Genomic DNA, 17,961 nt, shown 5'->3' on the forward strand with positions numbered 1-17,961 from the left:
TAAACAGTTAAGTAGAATGGAACCGTAGTTGAGATTATTTTCCTTCGCTGTTTCTATCCAAGGAAATTTATCCATATGCAGAGGTTATTACTGGTGCTTAAAAGGCTGTCAGGCTGATTCAAGTAGGTATGCTGCACCCAACAGCTTCTCCAAAGCAGAAACACTGAAATATATTCTCCTGCCCATATCTGAAGTATGGACAAAAAGCCAGGGATTGCATAGTGCATATATCCTCGTCAACCATCAGGTATGGGGTTGGCTTCAAATAGAATTGGTTTCTGTTTCACACACACCAAACAGATTTTGTCGCCAGGTCATGGGAAAGTGGAATGAGGATATGAATTTCATCCAAGCTGCTCTCTGCTTCCTTCTGCATAGATCTGGGGTGCAGCATAGATCAGATCCTCTCCATTACAGTCGACACTCACTAATAAGGATGGCCTGCAGTTTCCTCATCATCACACTGTACTTCCCAGGCTTGTTAACATAAGCTGGATATTTACACAGCTGTACCATGCATTAACAAACTGTTCTCAGCATTTCTTCCCATGGAAAGCCCTGTAGGTATCTATAATGTTTTCCCTGGTCCTTATGCACATGGTAGGCATGGTATATAAGGTCATTTTTGTCTCCACTCAATCGCCAGACAACACACTCAGAAGGAGAATGTTTTGTATGAACTTTGGTGAGTCCAGCAAACTTGGTTACCTTATTGCTCACCCCTAACTTCCAGCCATTTATGAAGAAATTAAAAAGATCAGGTCCTGATATTGAACCTTGGAGAACTCTGCTTTTTACACCACTGCATTGGGAGAACTGCTGATTTACTCCTAGTCTTTGTATCTCTAGGACACCTAGGGAGCACAGAATTAACAAAACAAAGAGGCCGATGGTCAGGTAAAGGTTGAACCATTTACATCAAATGTTCCTGTGATGGAAAGTTACTTGGAGCCAGCTAATCAGAATGAATTGTTACAGCAACATCACTGTCAAAGTGCTGATTATTTTCTTTAAAGACTGAATTTTTGGGGAAGTGGGTAGGATCAGAATACCTAAAAGATCATTCCTACCTTCATTAGCTTCCCCATATCTTCAAGTCACAGGAGGAAGGTCACTACCAGAAATTCAGCTAGCAGGTATGGAACAGGATAGCCTTCTCTACAGCACTTAGATTCTGCAAGTTCCTGCTGCAAGAGATCAACCTCCCGCACCCCTGATGACTTTCCATGATGGGTAAACAGTATTTTATACCAACAAGCTTATGTGCTTGTTTGACTTTATCATAGTGATCACTCAAACTCAATCTCTCATTTTCAATCTTTCTCAATCTCTCATTTTGAATTGTGCTTTACGATACTGTACTGTGATTATAGTTGTGTTTATTGTAGGCAATCACTATATGCAACATGAAGGTGGGGCGTACAAGTTTTGAATAAATATCTTTATTCATATGGGATTTTTTGCTCCATAAGAAAACAAATCTATTGCAAGTGCTCATGACGGAACACTGGTTACATTCTAATAAACCAAAATATTTAGCAACTTACCTGTATTATGTCCAAGTCTTTCATTTGAATGTTGCGTAAGATCAATTGTTCTGTCAATATGAAACATTTTTAAGTCTTCATCATCTAAGGCAATATCTCCCCAAAAGACAGCTTTAAATACAAAAAGAGAGCTTACTTTAAATATATTAAGAGCAGAATTGCACAAACATTGACTAAACACTATGGCCATATTCCAGCACAGAATTAAGTATACTGCAGCCCATTTAAATCAATTGTCTTATGTGAATTTAGTTCTGTTTTGGATTGTATGACCTGTAAATAAATATCTGGGAAACATATACATACGGCATATCAACAGTATTACATGCACACACACACACACGTGTGTTTGTGTGTGTTACTGAAAAGTCTTTTTAATATTTAACATAAGTAACAGTTTGAAGAGGTTGTGACAGAGGGGGAAAGGAAGTATTTTAATTAATTACTTTAATCACAAAGCTGACATTGTCAAAAAAGATTTTGGATGCTTTGTTTTTGCTTGTTTTCTCCACTTAGGGAGAAACTGTTTCTTTTTAAAGAAACCCATTAAGAGTATCTGATTCACCTCTCATGCCTAATAACCACTTACCAAAGAGGTAAGAAGAAGAGAATTCTTTAACAGAGGACTTTTGAGAAGCTATGGTGAAATTCAGAGTCGACCAGAAGGGCAAAATAGGCTGGAGCTGAGCGAAGTATTGCTGTACATTTCCTCACACAGTAAATTTCATAGCTGACACAATTATACTGTTTTCTTATCACTCCGTCCTTTTTGAAAATTTTATTGCAAAGTCCAACCTTTCTTATTTTCACTCCCAATGTTGCTTTCTAACTGTAACTACTAGTTTAATGCCTTTTACCTCTTGAGCAAAGTAATTCAAGTACACTTCCCAAAGAGTGTGCCCTTCAGACTCAACTTTCTCACATCTTAAAAACTCAATAGACTGGTGCCACAAACAACATTTTGGCCCTGGGAGGTCTTTAGAAGTCTAAGAAACTATAGTGGACATCTCGAAATACAGTTTTCATAGAAACTAGTGATGCTTAGAACAACCAACCACAGGCAAAACATCTGCACCCAAAAAAACAAATAAAGCACAGAAAAAGCTGGCAATACCCCCACAAAGAAGAAACCCTCTCAAGCAGACAACAAAAACAACAGTACAAAAAAAAGTAATGGGAGGGACTGGGAGCCTTGACTAGCATCAGAGAAATGTCTGGGGATGCAATGATGGCCACAGATGCCACATTGGGAACTTAGCAACAGACCAAAGACTCAGTTATACAGCTGCAAATATAACATTTTAAATGTGTTTTAAGTACGTTATACAAAAGTGACGCTAGATGGCAATGGTGAGCTAATGAGAAATTCCATATATATTTGTAAACATGTTTTTTTTTAAAAAAGAATTATCACAGGATTATTTATACATGTCTAGATTCAGCCAAACACTACCCCAACTTTTAAGAAACATTTCGTAATTTAATGTCCTCATCAAGCATACTGAAAAAGCTTTTAACTTTCTAAAACTCAAACTTTATTTACCCCATTGCAAAATCAATTCTGATTGTGCAATAAAAATGCAGAAAACAATAGAATATATAACTTTTTATTACTTGATGAGTAAGATCGATAAAGAGCAGGACCGTAGGCAAATTAAAACTTTTAGACATTCATATTACATAAAGCAGAATGCCTACAGTTTTAATTTACCTACAATCTTGCTGTTTATCAATCTCTCTCATCAAGTAATTATAATAAGAGCTGGCTGTACTGGGTTAGACTTTCTTTCATTTGCTGATAATTATGTTTGCTCTTGTTTAGGAATGTCTGCAACATTTGCCCATCATCCCTTATTTCACAGAGGAAGGTAACTAAGAAGAACAAATCATGCTCAATATGTCTCCAGCCTCACTTACATTCTTGAAATGAGATACAGTTCGGCATCCCAGTTTGATTGACATATTCCACGAAGTATAAAAACTTGATATTCTAAAATAGCTAAAAGCACAGAAAGGGCAAGAAGCCAGATAATACTGACTTGGAGGTGAAAGCAAATCTACAGTAATTTAACTATTTTCATTTGTAGTGAGTACGTTTGAAATTAAGAGATCAAGCACGTGCCCAGTCTTGTCCGCTCCCCAGGGAGAGCGAATTGCTTTTCTTTATTTTCTTTATTCTTTTGGGAAAGTGCCAGAATACCTACACTGCAGGGGTACTGAGATATAAAGAAATAAATTCATATTTCTCCTAATGTTTTCACAGTTAGGAAGGGAGTCCTTTTAAGCTTTCTCAGTTTTATCTTTCTTGCATGCACACATACATTCCAGCTATGTGGTCAATGCCATACATACATTGTGACCCCTTGTAGATATTTCAATAAGAACATTTATCCGTACTGCACAGGAGGTTAAAAGTTCAGTTTGGTAGTTAAGGAGAAAACGTAACCTAAAGACAAGGAGCTTCATTAGCGTGTAACCCCAAAATTTTGGAGGGGATTCAAAATTTCAGGGTTACATATTAATGAACCAAGGGTTCCTCACAGAGGCCTAAGTTCAAGTGATCACTAAGGTACTCTACTGAGCACAGACTTTCCTGAAAACACCTAGTGCCGCCATCTGTTTGACTTATGGAGATCAGCAGGAATCCCTTTGTACAACATTAATCAAGTGCACCTACACTTTAGACATGGAATGAGCCATATTTACTGAAGAATCTACCCAGAACACCAACAGTTCAACCACAAACTTATCTTTAATTAAGGGACAACGCATCTTCAACCGGTAGTCTTTATATACAGTGGACGCTCAGGTTGTGAACGTGATCCATGCGGGAGGCACGTTGTCAACCCACAGTGTTTCAACCCATGACCCGCGCATCTGCACACACGCGGGTTGCGATTTGGCACTTCTGCGCATGTGCAAAGCATGATTTAGCACTTCTGAGCATGCGCAAGCGCCGAAACTTGGAAGTAACCTTTCCGGTACTTCCAGGTTCAGCACGGTGTGCAACCCGAAACCGCGCAACCCAAAGCATGACTGTATAGGGATCTTATCTTTCTCCTTTCCTGATCTAACATAACTGTCTATTTAAAGTTCCATAGCAGCCAGTGCTTTCTTTCTTAAAAAAATGTTTAGGGGTTCTCTCATTTTGACTCAAGAAAATCACCATTTTATAGTTCAAATCGGGGAAAATAAATACAGTAAGTGGACAAAAGTACAAAGATTCAAAAGTACAAATGCTATGGGGTATGTGTACCCCTGTGTACCCCCAGAAATAAAGCACTGGTAACAGCTATTCTGTTTTAAATATAACGTTCAATATCACCCTCGCCTCATTTCCCCCTCAGACTCCCTGTCCCTCTCTGTAGTGCACTGAGCCTCCTCTAACTGTGATTCCACAACCAACCCTCTTTACCAGACACACACTCTTGAAGGCTTTGCCCAAATTCTAGCTTAAAACAAAGCTATCGTTATTATTATTTTTTCCAATTCAGATTCAGTTCCTCAGCTAAAAGGGCTGTTAGGGAAGGCAGCCGGGGTGAGGGTGGGGATGAGGGCAGCGGTGGGGAGAGTGGAAAAATTCACAAGATGGTGGTGATTGAGTTAAGAAGAAAGTGGGGCTGGGTTGCCAGGTTTGCTTGTCTCCCTTTGCCCTTCCCTCTTATAGAGCAGGCTGCAGCTTGTGGTTTTGTAAATGGAAATGCCATTTGCCAGAATGAGAGGCTGAAGGGCAATTTGGCCTCATTTATGAAAACTATTTAAGAAGAAGTATGGAGGAAGGAGCATAGCGTAACTGGAAGCCTCTATATAGCAGGTCTAATTAATAACTGAATGGTCTTTCAGGCCTTTCTTGAACATAAGAAGTCATATAACAGGTTTAACATGCTAAAGGGTGAACAGTAAAGCAAGGAGTTCATAAACCCTCCAAGTGCCCCTGTTTTCCAGGGACATCCCTGATTTAGAGAAGCGGTCCCGGTTTCTGATTTGATCCTGGAATGTTCCACTTTTCCTTAGGATGTCCCTATTTACATTGGAGAAATGTTGGAGGGTATGGAGTTATTTGGCTCCTGAGCTGTCTGAAGGCAATCCTGTATAGGGAAGATTTTTTTAATGTTTAATGTTTTATTATGTTTTTATATATAATAAAAAGCTGCCCAGGGTGGCTGGGGCAACCCAGTAAGATGTGTGGGGTATAAATATAGTAAAGTTATCTGTATGGAATGAGACATCTCTATTTTCAATGGAGAAATGTTAAAGGGTATGAGTTCATTAAATGAAGCTGGAAGACTAATCTTGTGCCATTATTAAGGTAGAATAGTCTTTTCTGATAGGAAAATGGCATAGTGTAAACAGACAATAATTAAGATGAGAAGTCACTGAGATGAGAAGTGCCCTAGAAGTCAAAATAATTATAGGACTTTTGCACCAAAATTGTAAATGCTTACATATCTACTAACTACAGATAAGTGCTTGGAAGTTTAACTTAGGCCAGGAAATTTATAATTTCATAATAAAGGTCTTCTAGGACAGTGTTCAGTAAGCTGAGCTCTGTATATTGGCAAAGGCTATTAATACAGCTTATAATAAACTGAAGTTGAATCCATGCTATCTTTAGTTCAGAAAATTATAAGATTCACCACCTCATAAGTAATCTTTCTTTCAAAAGAGCAATTCATGGTAAAATCTATTAACACAGATCTTCAGTATTTTTGTGATACAAAGTACTGCCATTCTCAAATACTAGCTTTTAGCCATGCATACTATTCAAACCCAGTTCACCTTTAAAGAAAGAAAAACGCAGATGCCTGGCACCATACAATTGCTAACTTAAACATTCAGACATCACCAGAGTTGTTACATATCAGAAGTTGGTCTGAAAATAAATGGCCTTTTTAATTATTATTTTTATAATTATGGGAAATTGCCAACACCTTTTGTGTATGTTGGATCATGTCAAGTTCACAATTTAGTCTAGGAAATGCTGATAAAATCATAATTTGTGGAAAAAATAAAACTTTGACCTACCTCATATTATATTACCTCAGCAGTTTATGAGTGGATACAATATTTAAGATACACATAACTCCTCTTCTACAACAACTGAGGAAGCTCAGGTCTCCCAAAAGGTAACTGCTGCATTAAAGGACCACCTTCAACAGGGTTCACTGACATGCTTCTGTTTGAAAGAGCATTTTAAAACTGCCAAGAACCTGGAAAGCTAACACAGATGTCCATGAATAAGACAGGTGTGCAAACTAGGGCCCCACTCAACCCAATGCAACCTAGCCGGGGACTCAACTAACACCCTCTTTCTGTTGCCTGCCTGATATAACGGAGCAGAAGGTTTCGTTGAACAAGATGATTGGCAAACATTAAGTATTTTTCCTCATCATTTTGGAGTAGCCCAGAGTTGCAAAGTTAGTTCTTGACGACCTGGCACACGTGATCTCAAATTGCATCTGTCAAAGACAACAACATTGTGCCTGGTATAACCCGTCGAAAGTCACATCAAGCACCGATGTGGTAATATAAGCTGGAAACACTGTCCCATTCAGCACCACATTCATACCAAGACACAATCTATGCTCTCCCTGCTTTAACGCTGTGACATTTTCCAAAACTATGAGCAATAGTAGCCATTCCAGTGTGGCTTCCTTGACTACTGTATTGCTCTAGGAAAGGCAATAATCTTTAAAAATCAGTGGTGAGGGAAGAGATGCCTTAACCATAGGATCCTGCCCCCCCCAATAACTCTTCTTGTCAATAAGAGGGAGAGATCCTTCCTTCCTGGGATCCTTTGGAAGGGAGAGCAGGTATAAAATCAAACCAATACCCAATGTAAAAGGGGCGGGAAAAGATCTAACAGTGTTTGGCTACCTTGGGGTAAAATCCAACACCCATTTCCCCAAATGGAAGTTCCTAATTCTGTTAATCACCAGAATTCCATGTACACTTGCTACCAGTGAGCTGGTAACCTTACTAGGTGACCTCTGGGCAAAGATATAGTCAGAAAAGTTTCACCGGTTTATGATTGCTCCTTGCACACAGAAACAAACAAAGCAAAACAAAAACCCATTTCATGGCTTTAACAAGCTGTGAGCAAAAGAATGAACAAAAGCCGCAGCAGAAATAAACCATTGTGTTTAAGTTGCCACCTACGTGAAACAGCTGCTAGAACTAGGAAACAGACATAGCAGATGCTTCGTACTTAAGCGTTCATTCACGTTGCAGGCATTTTATACAATTTCCGTAAAAAGCAACAACCCCTAACTTGAATAAATCGACCAAGTTGGCTGTGAAGCCAATAGCTACTATGTCTAAAAGTATTTCCTGTTTTCATTTACGTTATTAAATGTGTGTTTCTATAACATAGTTAATGTATCACCTGTAAATCTACAAATGTACATAAAGCCCCTGTCTGACATCAAGGCATTATATAACATTAGCAAAGAAAGGGCTCCCCTTTACATCAATGGGAGATTGTCCCCACATGCTAATTTCAGTACATTAGAGGGCAGATTTTCATCAGGCTTGTTGCTAGAAACAGAAGGGTAAGGTTAAACCTCCCCTCCTTATGCTCTGGAATAAAATTAAAATAATAATGTGGTACCAAGAAGTACAATTATTAATTAACTACCAGCCTGGCCCACAGATGAGCAAATCAAATTTGATATGGGAGGATAACTTACACATTCATTAAGGGAACAAGATTTGTTAAAATCTGATTTTAATATATTTTTCCTTTTAAGCAAATGTTTCCCCATTAAAGTGAGCTCACTCACTGTCACATAGGTGGCTGCCCTTTGTTCACTGAGCACTGGGTTTTCTAATCTGCTTTGTAACATAGAATACTATGCAAGGACATGACATTCAGTCTGAAGTGAGATGCTTTAACTCCATTAATCTGAGATTTAAAGGATATATGAGACAAAAAGAGTACTTTATACTAAATTCTTGACATCCTTTTTTGAGAACATCAGAATGGGGATTTAATGGACTGCAGCTGTGAGCCTTGGGGATTCTTCATTTCCTATTCTTACCCCCACCCCATGATAATTGAGGCAGATTTTCTTTCTATATGTTATAGGTGAATTTCACCAATAAAAGCAGTAACCTAAAATTTAATAAGCTGTACTCTGGTTTCTGTTCAGTTTGCATTAATCTTTCACCTTTTACTAGAGATTTCCACACAGAGGGAAATTTATGATCATAAAATAACCAAGTGTTGATAAACATGTATAAAATAAAGCAGCAAAGATGAGCAACAGAAGCAGATAAAAACTAGCAGAAGCAGATAAAAACTAGCAGAAACACTAAAAATGTATTCACTTACGCACTGAAAGGAGAACACAGTTGCCTCTTAGCAAGCCTTACAGTGAGAGTGTTCCAGAGATGAAATATGCCAGAAAAAAACCTTGAACACCACTTGCTTCCCGAGATATCAGAGGGATCCGCAGAAGGGCAGTGGGATTTATTGAAATACTTATAGCACTTACAAAGCTATTCCCAGTTTCGTTCATGAGAATGTAAGTACACCAACCATTTGACTGCAGGATACCACTTCATAAGCTATAAAAATTATCCTTAAAACGTAAGGTTACAAAAGCAGTGTTAGATACAACAAACAATGAAAGAAAGAAAAACTTTATTAACCATGAAGTCTATTTTGGCAACTATAAGTAGGATGGCTGGGCCTGCATTTTTTTAGGTCAGTATGGGGTTTGATGGTTGTCAAACTGTCTCGGATCATTAGTGGTACACACCCTGCTTCTGTATTTCATCTTTATAGCAGCCACTGCTGAAAAACCTGTCTCGCAAAGATATACAGTGGTACCTCGGGTTACATACGCTTCAGGTTACAGACTCTGCTAACCCAGAAATAGTGCTTCAGGTTAAGTACTTTGCTTCAGGATGAGAACAGAAATCGTGCTCCAGCGGTGCGGCGGCAGCAGGAGGCCCCATAAGCTAAAGTGGTGCTTCACGTTAAGAACAGTTTCAGGTTAAGTACGAAACCGGAACGAATTAAGTACTTAACCTGAGGTACCACTGTATACCATATTTTTCTGTGTATGGGACATGGTTTTTGACTCGAAATTTACGTAAAAAACTGGGGTCGTCCAATACACGGGTAGTGGTATGGGGGGGGGAGAAGCGGTGCACCACCAGCCAGCTCATTGGTGGGAGTGCAACTCCCCCCGAAGCCACTGCGTACGGCAGGTGCTCCCTGGGTTTTTTCCTGCGCGCGGTAGCATCGGAGCATAATGGCTGGCGGGAGAGCAAATTCCCCCGATGCCGCTGAGTGCGGGAAACAATCTAGGAAGTGTTTCCTGCCCCCAGCTGCATAGGGGAAGAGGCTCAACAACTCTGGGCCATCTCCCCTCATTTTCCTAAAATTGAGTCCCCTAAAATAGGGGAGGGGTCTTATACACGGGAGCGTCCTATAGACGGGAAAATATGGTATTACCAAATGACAGCAGTACAGATACTGCTTCATCACCAAGCTCAAGATACTCAATGGTAACATGAATCTAGCATTTAGATAACCTCACTTCCGAAATATTATCTGTGAAGACCCTATCACAAGACAGTTCCAATCCGTAGTTCTTTTTTCACAAAGACAAATTGCAGCATCAGTTGCAAGTGTGCTTTGCACGTACTCCTGTTTCTTCAGCTGATAAATTTTCCATGCGGCAAATTCAAATGGCTCGTGATTGTTTGCTTAATGTTAGTTTTAATCTCACTTTCTTTATCGTCAAGTGAAACAAGAAATTCTATCAAGCATGTAAAAGAATCCATTGTCCTCTGCCAAACCCAAACTGCCCAGAACTCAATTTTTCTCATGAAAGTTGTGGCGTGTACAAAGATCTTTTTGTCTCAACCTTGTAGGCTTAAGTTCAAGTCATTCAGATTACAAAACATGTCAGTGTGGTATGCTAACTTTGCTAGCCAATTGTCTTGGCTAAATTATTTGCAAGTCAGGACTTCTTGATCAAAAGAAACACATGTACTTGTGTAACTCAAAGAGTCTCTGCAGCACAAGGCCCCTTGATAGCCAACAATCATCTGTGTGAAGTTGTAAGTGTACATGTTCAGAATCCATCTCCAAACATAAGATTTCAGACACACATGCACTGAGCAAACTGGTGTTGAGAAAGTTTACAATTTTCACGGCATTGGTGAATACTTCATGAAGTACTTCATCTAGCCCAACCAAAGGCAGATCCTGTGCATTGGAGGTGAGCTGAGTTACTAAAACAACTGTCTGTATGAGCAGCTTGGGGCGAACGATCACTGGATCTGCCCCAGAGAGGAGTTCCCAAGATTCAGCCTTCCTGGTGTTTGGTTACAAATGTCAACATGGCATTATAATAAGAAACAAAACAAAAAGGTGTAAGAGATATTCATCATTAAGGATTGTTGTTGTTGTTGTTTAGTTGTTTAGTCGTATCCGACTCTTTGTGACCCCATGGACCAGAGCACGCCAGGCACTCCTGTCTTCCACTGCCTCCCGCAGTTTGGTCAAACTCATGCTGGTAGCTTCAAGAACACTGTCCAGCCATCTCATCCTCTGTCGTCCCCTTCTCCTTGAGACCTCAATCTTTCCCAACATCAGGGTCTTTTCCAGGGAGTCTTCTCTTCTCATGAGGTGGCCAAAGTATTGTAGCCTCAGCTTCAGGATCTGTCCTTCCAGTGAGCACTCAGGGCTGATTTCCTTAAGAATAGATAGCTTTGATCTTCTTGCAGTCCATGGGACTCTCATTAAGGGTTACAATCAATAATTACTTTGGGATTGCTTATAAAGCCCACAACCAATTTGCACAGGCTTCACAACCCACTTGTGGCTCATGACCCACAGGTTGGAAGATGTTGTTTGAGCCCCATCCATTGGGCCATCTACACAAGCTAGTTATATGGGAGATGCATATGTAGATATACATTTTCCCTAGGGGTTTTCTTTTTTAAACCCACAGAAGATCTTAAATTAGTCCTTAGCACTTCTCTATTTCTGTATGGCTGTCTTGACCTCATTTTAACTTTATCATTTTTTTAAAAAAATGCTCTCTATTGCTACCTGTTATGAAAAGAGAAGGGAGCTTAAAAATATTTTGTAATACTCCATGTATGTCAGCTGATTAAAAAAAGTTTGGGGGAAGTTCACCAGGTTCATACAAGCCTAGAGGTACTGATTTTCTGCTTGCCCTGGGAAAAATGAGATGTACATCAGAAACATGAGAAATACCCCCTAGAATTATGTAACTGTTTATTGTGAAACATAACTGAATAGTCTATTGATTTTTCTTTGCCTCATTGTTATTAATTCCATCACAGAAGCACAAAAATATAATTTTCTCCTGATAACTGAATCACTTTCCATTTGTAAATTGACATTCGCCTCTTATGTGTTTTTAGAACAACATATCATATTAACAGGGCAGGGACTTTGTTAAAATTATCTTATTGATTTTTCCTTTCATACAACTCCCAACTATAAATGCCAAGCAGGTACAAACATGAAACATGAATTGTTGTTCATAATAACTGAAACTCCCAAACTAAGTTGCCTATTTTTATCAAACCTGTTTCTAGTTTCTCAGGTAGCCCAGACTATAATACAGTTAACATAGATAACCACAGAGATGGCCAGCCGTACAAATTGCCATCAAGTTGCAAAAAGCATTCAATAGGTACAATGGACTGGTGATCTTTGCTCAGTAGCTGCATAGGCCTCTGAACCAAAATCGTGATAAATACCAAGTGTCCTAAGCAACATCCTTTTTAGTGAGCAGGTTGCAACCATAGGCACCTTTTGCACTTTCACCCTTGCTGTAAAACATATAATTTTAATATACACTATAGGCCAACTATCTTACAAGGTTAGCTAAAGCAGCACATGTACAGTCAAACATCCTAATTCTAAGGGCGTGTTCACATTACCACCTTAGAACACAGTACAGCTGGGTTTTTTTAGTGTGTTTCGCAACTTTGCGTCCCCATCCCCAGCTGTTCACATCAGCACAGCTACATTAGTGGCAGATTAGTTTTTGTTTGTGTACACACCAAGGACATTGATGGGGTTGGGGATGTATTTACCCCATGAAAAGATGTTCACATTTTGCCTAGAGACAAATTAGGAACAGCTTAAGGTCTCCAAGGGGGTGTGAAGCTGGTTTGAGAAACACGCATCAAACAGTACAGTGGTACCTCTGGTTACGTACTTAATTCATTCCGGAGGTCTGTTCTTAACCTGAAACTGTTCTTAACCTGAAGCACCACTTTAGCTAATGGGGCCTCCCGCTGCTGCTGCCGCGCCGCCGCACAATTTCTGTTCTCATCCTGAAGCAAAGTTATTAACCCAAGGTAATATTTCTGGGTTAGCAGAGTCTGTAACCTGAAGCATATGTAACCCGAGGTACCACTGTAGTATCAAAGTACTGGATACATATGCATTTTAGATAACATGCTGCTGTGTGAACATGGATGAAAAACCCAGCTTTGGAAACACAGTGCACAGTAAACGGGAGGTTGAGAGCAGCCAAAACTTACATGTATTAGTAACAGCACACATGAAAAACAGCACACACAAATATGGCAAGGAAACTGCCAAATTCCACCACAGGGTTAGAATCATGCTGGAATAGAGAGAATTTACTACCAGTAATCAAGCAGTATGGTCCTATGCAGGCTGACTAGGAGGAAGTAAGTCTTAATTGTGCTTTGATTGTGCTTAAATTTACAGCAATATAGTTTCTATATCTTTATTTTACATGGTAAAGCATTTTATATCACCTTTTGGCCCTAACAAGTGCCCCCAAAGCAATTTACAAGAAAATAAAATATCCCCCCCCAAAAAAAATCAGTTTGAACAGTAACAAAATTGAAATATTAAAACCTCTGTGACGGTATTGGTATCTTCCATGCTGCTGAGATCACTTGTCACAAAGTCTGCCATGCTTGCATAGCTCTAGTGAGAGTTCGTTAAACAGAGCCCTACTGCTGTCCTATACAAGGAAGAAACTCAGCCATTTCTTCCTTACTTTTCTTTTTTTATAATATTTTTTATTAATTTTCAACACAAATATACAATAATTTCTTATCCAAATTTTCACAAATTATTTCTTTTTGGACTTCCTTCAGCTTCTTTGCCAATCATCCGTATTTAATTCTCAGTTACGCATTCCCTATATTTTATATTCCTTACTTTTCAACAAAAATCCAAACATCCTGCTGCAGGTTTGGATACAGCGAACCAGGGAGACCCTCCAGTAAAACACAAAAACAAGGATGGGGTATCTTAGCTGGGATTATTCCACAATGGATGTACTCTGTGAGAATCGCCTGCTCCAAACTCAAATGGAACTTGTCTTTAAGTGGGGCTTATTTAGTAGCGTTTCATCCCTAGATCTAAGAAGTTGGGGAGGGAAGTAGCCTTGAAATTATTAATTAAGAATTCTAATAAATTAAGAGGCTATTAAGAGTTCTCCAATGGATTGTATCTGGCTAATTCTACACTCCGGATACATCCATTGAATTCAATGCCCATTCAGTTCAGTGGGTCTGCTATACAACCCAATATTAGCATATGATGCCTTGTGCTACTTTTTACCAGATGCTTTTCATGTTCTCCTCCTCCTTATTATGGTCTGAACATGATGCCACCTTATCCCGTCTTCCTTCCTGCAGCCCATTCCACACAGAATGCTGCAGTGCCTAAAGAATTTATAAGTGTATAAATAATATAACAGAAAACACTTTTGCTAATGTAACATAAGATCTTTGTATTGGAGGCACTGCTTTTCTGCACCTCTAAAAAAAGAACAATCAGAAACAGTATATATAGATGTGAAATCTTTCAAAGACTTCCAAAAAGGGAAAGGGGAAATCCTGCTCTGCTGAAGGAGGACAGTGGCAATTCAGAAAAATGCATGTATTAAAATAAATCTGGCTGTAAATGTAAACAAAAAACCACCCCAAAACAAAACAAAACCTAAAATTCATGTATTTTATTTCTCTATGAATTGCTCACTGGCAAATAATTCTCATATAGAGCTTTATTTGTTTGGATTTGTATGGAAAGTTACTGGAGCTTTTATGAAAAGTTACTGGGGCTTTTATGAAGCCAGTAATTTGCTGTGTATTCGCCTCCCACAAGGTTTCCAGACCACCTAGTTCATAAAGAGCTATTTTTTTTACTGGCAGTGACAGCCTCCAGGTTGAAAACTCTCTCAGTTCTGGCCCTGGGCAAGAGAGAAAAGATGGGCTAGGGACGTTTGGGAGAGACATTATGTTTCCAATGTGTTAAAAAGATCATAAGATGTGCTTCATGGCTACTCAGGAAAAACAAAGAACAACGGATTGCAATTAACATTTCCAAGGACATCAATGTGGTCCACAGAAGCTGCTAAACAATGGTGTCTTTTACCCCACCAGAAACTATCCACACAACCCTGTAGGTCGGGGGGGTCAGCAAACTTTTTCAGCAGGGGGCCGGTCCACTGTCCCTCAGACCTTGTAGGAGGCCGGACTATATTCTGAAGGGGGAAAATGAACGAATTCCTATGCCCCACAAATAACCCAGAGATGCATTTTAAATAAAAGCACACATTCTACTCATGTAAAAATACCAGGCAGGCCCCACAAATAACCCAGAGATGCATTTTAAATAAAAGGACACATGCTACTCATGTAAAAACACGCTGATTCCCGGACCATCCACGGGCCAGATTTAGAAGGTGATTGGGCGGATCTGGCCCCCGGCCTTAGTTTGCCTACCCATGCTATAGGTTAACATGAAGTAATCCATAAATTCATTCCATCCTGTTTTTTTATTTATCTAGGGAAGGGTGGAGCTTTACATTTAAATATTTATTTCTGAAATATTTTCTCTAAAAATAAAATTTCTATAAACAGCACTGACATTAAGTATTCAACTATATACCTCCATGTGTCTGAACTCTCATTACTCCCATCTACCTTCCAAGAATGTTCACTTTTCAAGGTTCCTTTCAACCTCTTAAGTTGCACTATAGATGCTATATAACAGCTGTCCTTGCCTGCACAGCTCACTGTGCCACACAATTTTCACACACTCACTGAAGTTCCTCTCAGCTTTTCGACTTCACGACTGTGAAATATATGATGCATTATTGTGAGGAGAAAGTGTTTATTTTTGGTAAATTATTGAAGAAGTGAAAAAGAAGACATTTTAAAAAAACATACCAGCAGTAGACTTAAACCACCTTACAAGAATAACAGATGTGGGCCACAACCTCTGTCAACAGGAGTTTGTGATGAGGAAGAGATTCTGGCTTTGCCTCTGCTTTTTCTTTTCCCACATAAAACAAAATATAACTTGCTTTTCAGTACACAGATATGTTCCTTGGAAAAGGGGGAATCTTCCTATCATGGCATAGCAGTTCAATGTATTAACAAAAAATGTGAATACATAATCCACCCAAAAAATCTTTCAATCAAGCCAGTTACACTGAACAGGAGTAGCTCAAGAGTAGTGTTGATTTTAAAAATGTACAATAATTGATAAACAATAATTCTTTTGAATAGTGTTTCTCAAGTGGATACAGATCTTTTTATATGACCATTAACTCTATGAAGGTCTATCTTAACTGATGACAGTGTTCAGTTATGGTTCTAGATGAATGTATTGCAATTTTTTGTCTACTTCAGGTTTAGGGTTTTTAAAAAATGTTCACTTACATTATTTCGAGGGAAGGGTTCAGTAACAATATAATTAAGAAAAACAGATTAGTCTGGATGGTACTTGTGTGGATGGACAGCATCATCTTAATTCATTAAGTTAAAAGTGCTGCCTTGTGAAAAGGCCATGTGTATTGTTCCAAAGTGTTTGCTGAAGGTATTTAACTGATAGCAGTGTTTCATGTCATGTTACCATCAGTAAACAGCATGTGTGTTAATTCAGGAAGAGGAAAACCAAATTTACAGAAAGACAGATTCAGTTAATGCTAAAACTCCTTGGGTAAATGTTGAAAGGAAGTGAATTCTATCTTGGCAACTTGGTAACAAGAATTTAACTTATCAGTGCTAATCAGGCAACATTATACTTAAGAGATAAACTAAGCAGCATTTCTAAGAGAATTGAAGGGCTGAAAGGCTTTCCAAATTGCTAGCTACTGCTCACATTTCTGGCAGATCTAAGAATTATGCTGCCTAGAAAACTAATAATATATTAAGAAGTGTGTGTCAAATGATGTTTAAATGCATGTAAAAATCTAAGAAATTAATAAAAGGATTCTACTGATTTGGGATGCCAGATTCCTGGTGTTTTTTCAGTAATGTAGAATAAATTAAGCAGTGCCTAAATGTTAAAGTGGCATGTCAGATGTACAGAGTTGACCTGGAGAATATGTAGATTCATAGAGCTTTGCACTGTCTTTAACAATGGTGCTATATTGTAAAAAAAATGTAGCAGTAAATTCTGATCAAATGTGTGGGAACAAAAACTGCTATTATTTGAAGGCTGTGGAAACTGAAGAAATTAATAAGGAACATCACATAGGAAGATGGAACTGGGAGGAATAACTTTGGGAACAGCACAGTCTTGGGAGTGCTCACGGAGTAGAGGATGCAAGAAGGCAAATAAGAGGAAGGGAGCAAGAGATATTGGCTGCGACCCAGGGAAGCATGCATTAATAGTGTGCTTCCCTCATCTTGCTCCTCCATTCAACAGCTCCTTTATACTATTTCACAGGCTGCTCCGGAACGGAAAAAGCAACTTGCAATGTGGCACAGAGCAGGAGGGAATGTTCCTCAGGAAAAAGAGAAAGCTTCCTGTAAATGTGCAAGTTCCTGTGAGCATTTGTGACCCTTCTCCAGTCTGGAAGAGAACCGTAGAAGAAAGCCTAAGGCAAGGAAGAGGAGCTGGAAGCTGATATAGACAAGCTAAATGAGCAGGGCAATAATTCTTCCACTCACCCCTGGCCACCCCATCATGTACAGGAAAAGGAAAGTGGAAATTCAAACACTAAGGAATATTATTCCATGAATACACCTGAATGTTAATTTCCACAAGTTTGTTTTCCATCAGCACGATAATGTCATGGCAGGTTTATTTCACATTTTAAAAAATTTCCCCATGATCTCAGGGGAGCTATTTGTAAACTCCTGCTATATGTGAACACTCTTTTACAAAGACAGGGTATCTGGAAAGAAAACTGGCAAGAAAACGTTAAAGCTTCCCCCCCCCCAAGCAGGATGCTTATTAAGGTGAAAAGATTGCATCCAATAAATAAAGACGTAGGACCAAACAAAATCCATTGCTAAACTGGGGGTGAGTCTACAAATTAGCTTCCTGTAGCCTTTTGCTTCACACTCAACACAGGGAAAAGTTCAACCTTCTTGCTAAGGTTGCCTTCCTGAAGATACAGGAAACATAATGTGT

General features: G+C 39.0%; 1 protein-coding gene across 4 annotated transcripts in view; it reads right to left on the reverse strand.

The window, feature by feature from the left end:
• The window catches only part of TLL1 (tolloid like 1), a 130,465-nt gene that overhangs the window by 74,904 nt on the left and 37,600 nt on the right, over nt 1-17,961 (reverse strand). For all 4 annotated transcript variants that reach the window (XR_008332153.1, XM_053402897.1, XM_053402899.1 and 1 more), the window contains one exon: nt 1,548-1,658. Coding sequence is in view for 3 of the 4 variants with exons in the window: in XM_053402897.1 (XP_053258872.1) it covers nt 1,548-1,658 (111 nt within the window). In the remaining variant the exon portion in view is untranslated. The remainder of the gene's footprint in view (nt 1-1,547; nt 1,659-17,961) is intronic.

This window comes from Podarcis raffonei, chromosome 9, assembly GCF_027172205.1.
Source record: "Podarcis raffonei isolate rPodRaf1 chromosome 9, rPodRaf1.pri, whole genome shotgun sequence".
In the NCBI taxonomy this organism is placed as follows: Eukaryota; Metazoa; Chordata; class Lepidosauria; order Squamata; family Lacertidae; genus Podarcis; species Podarcis raffonei.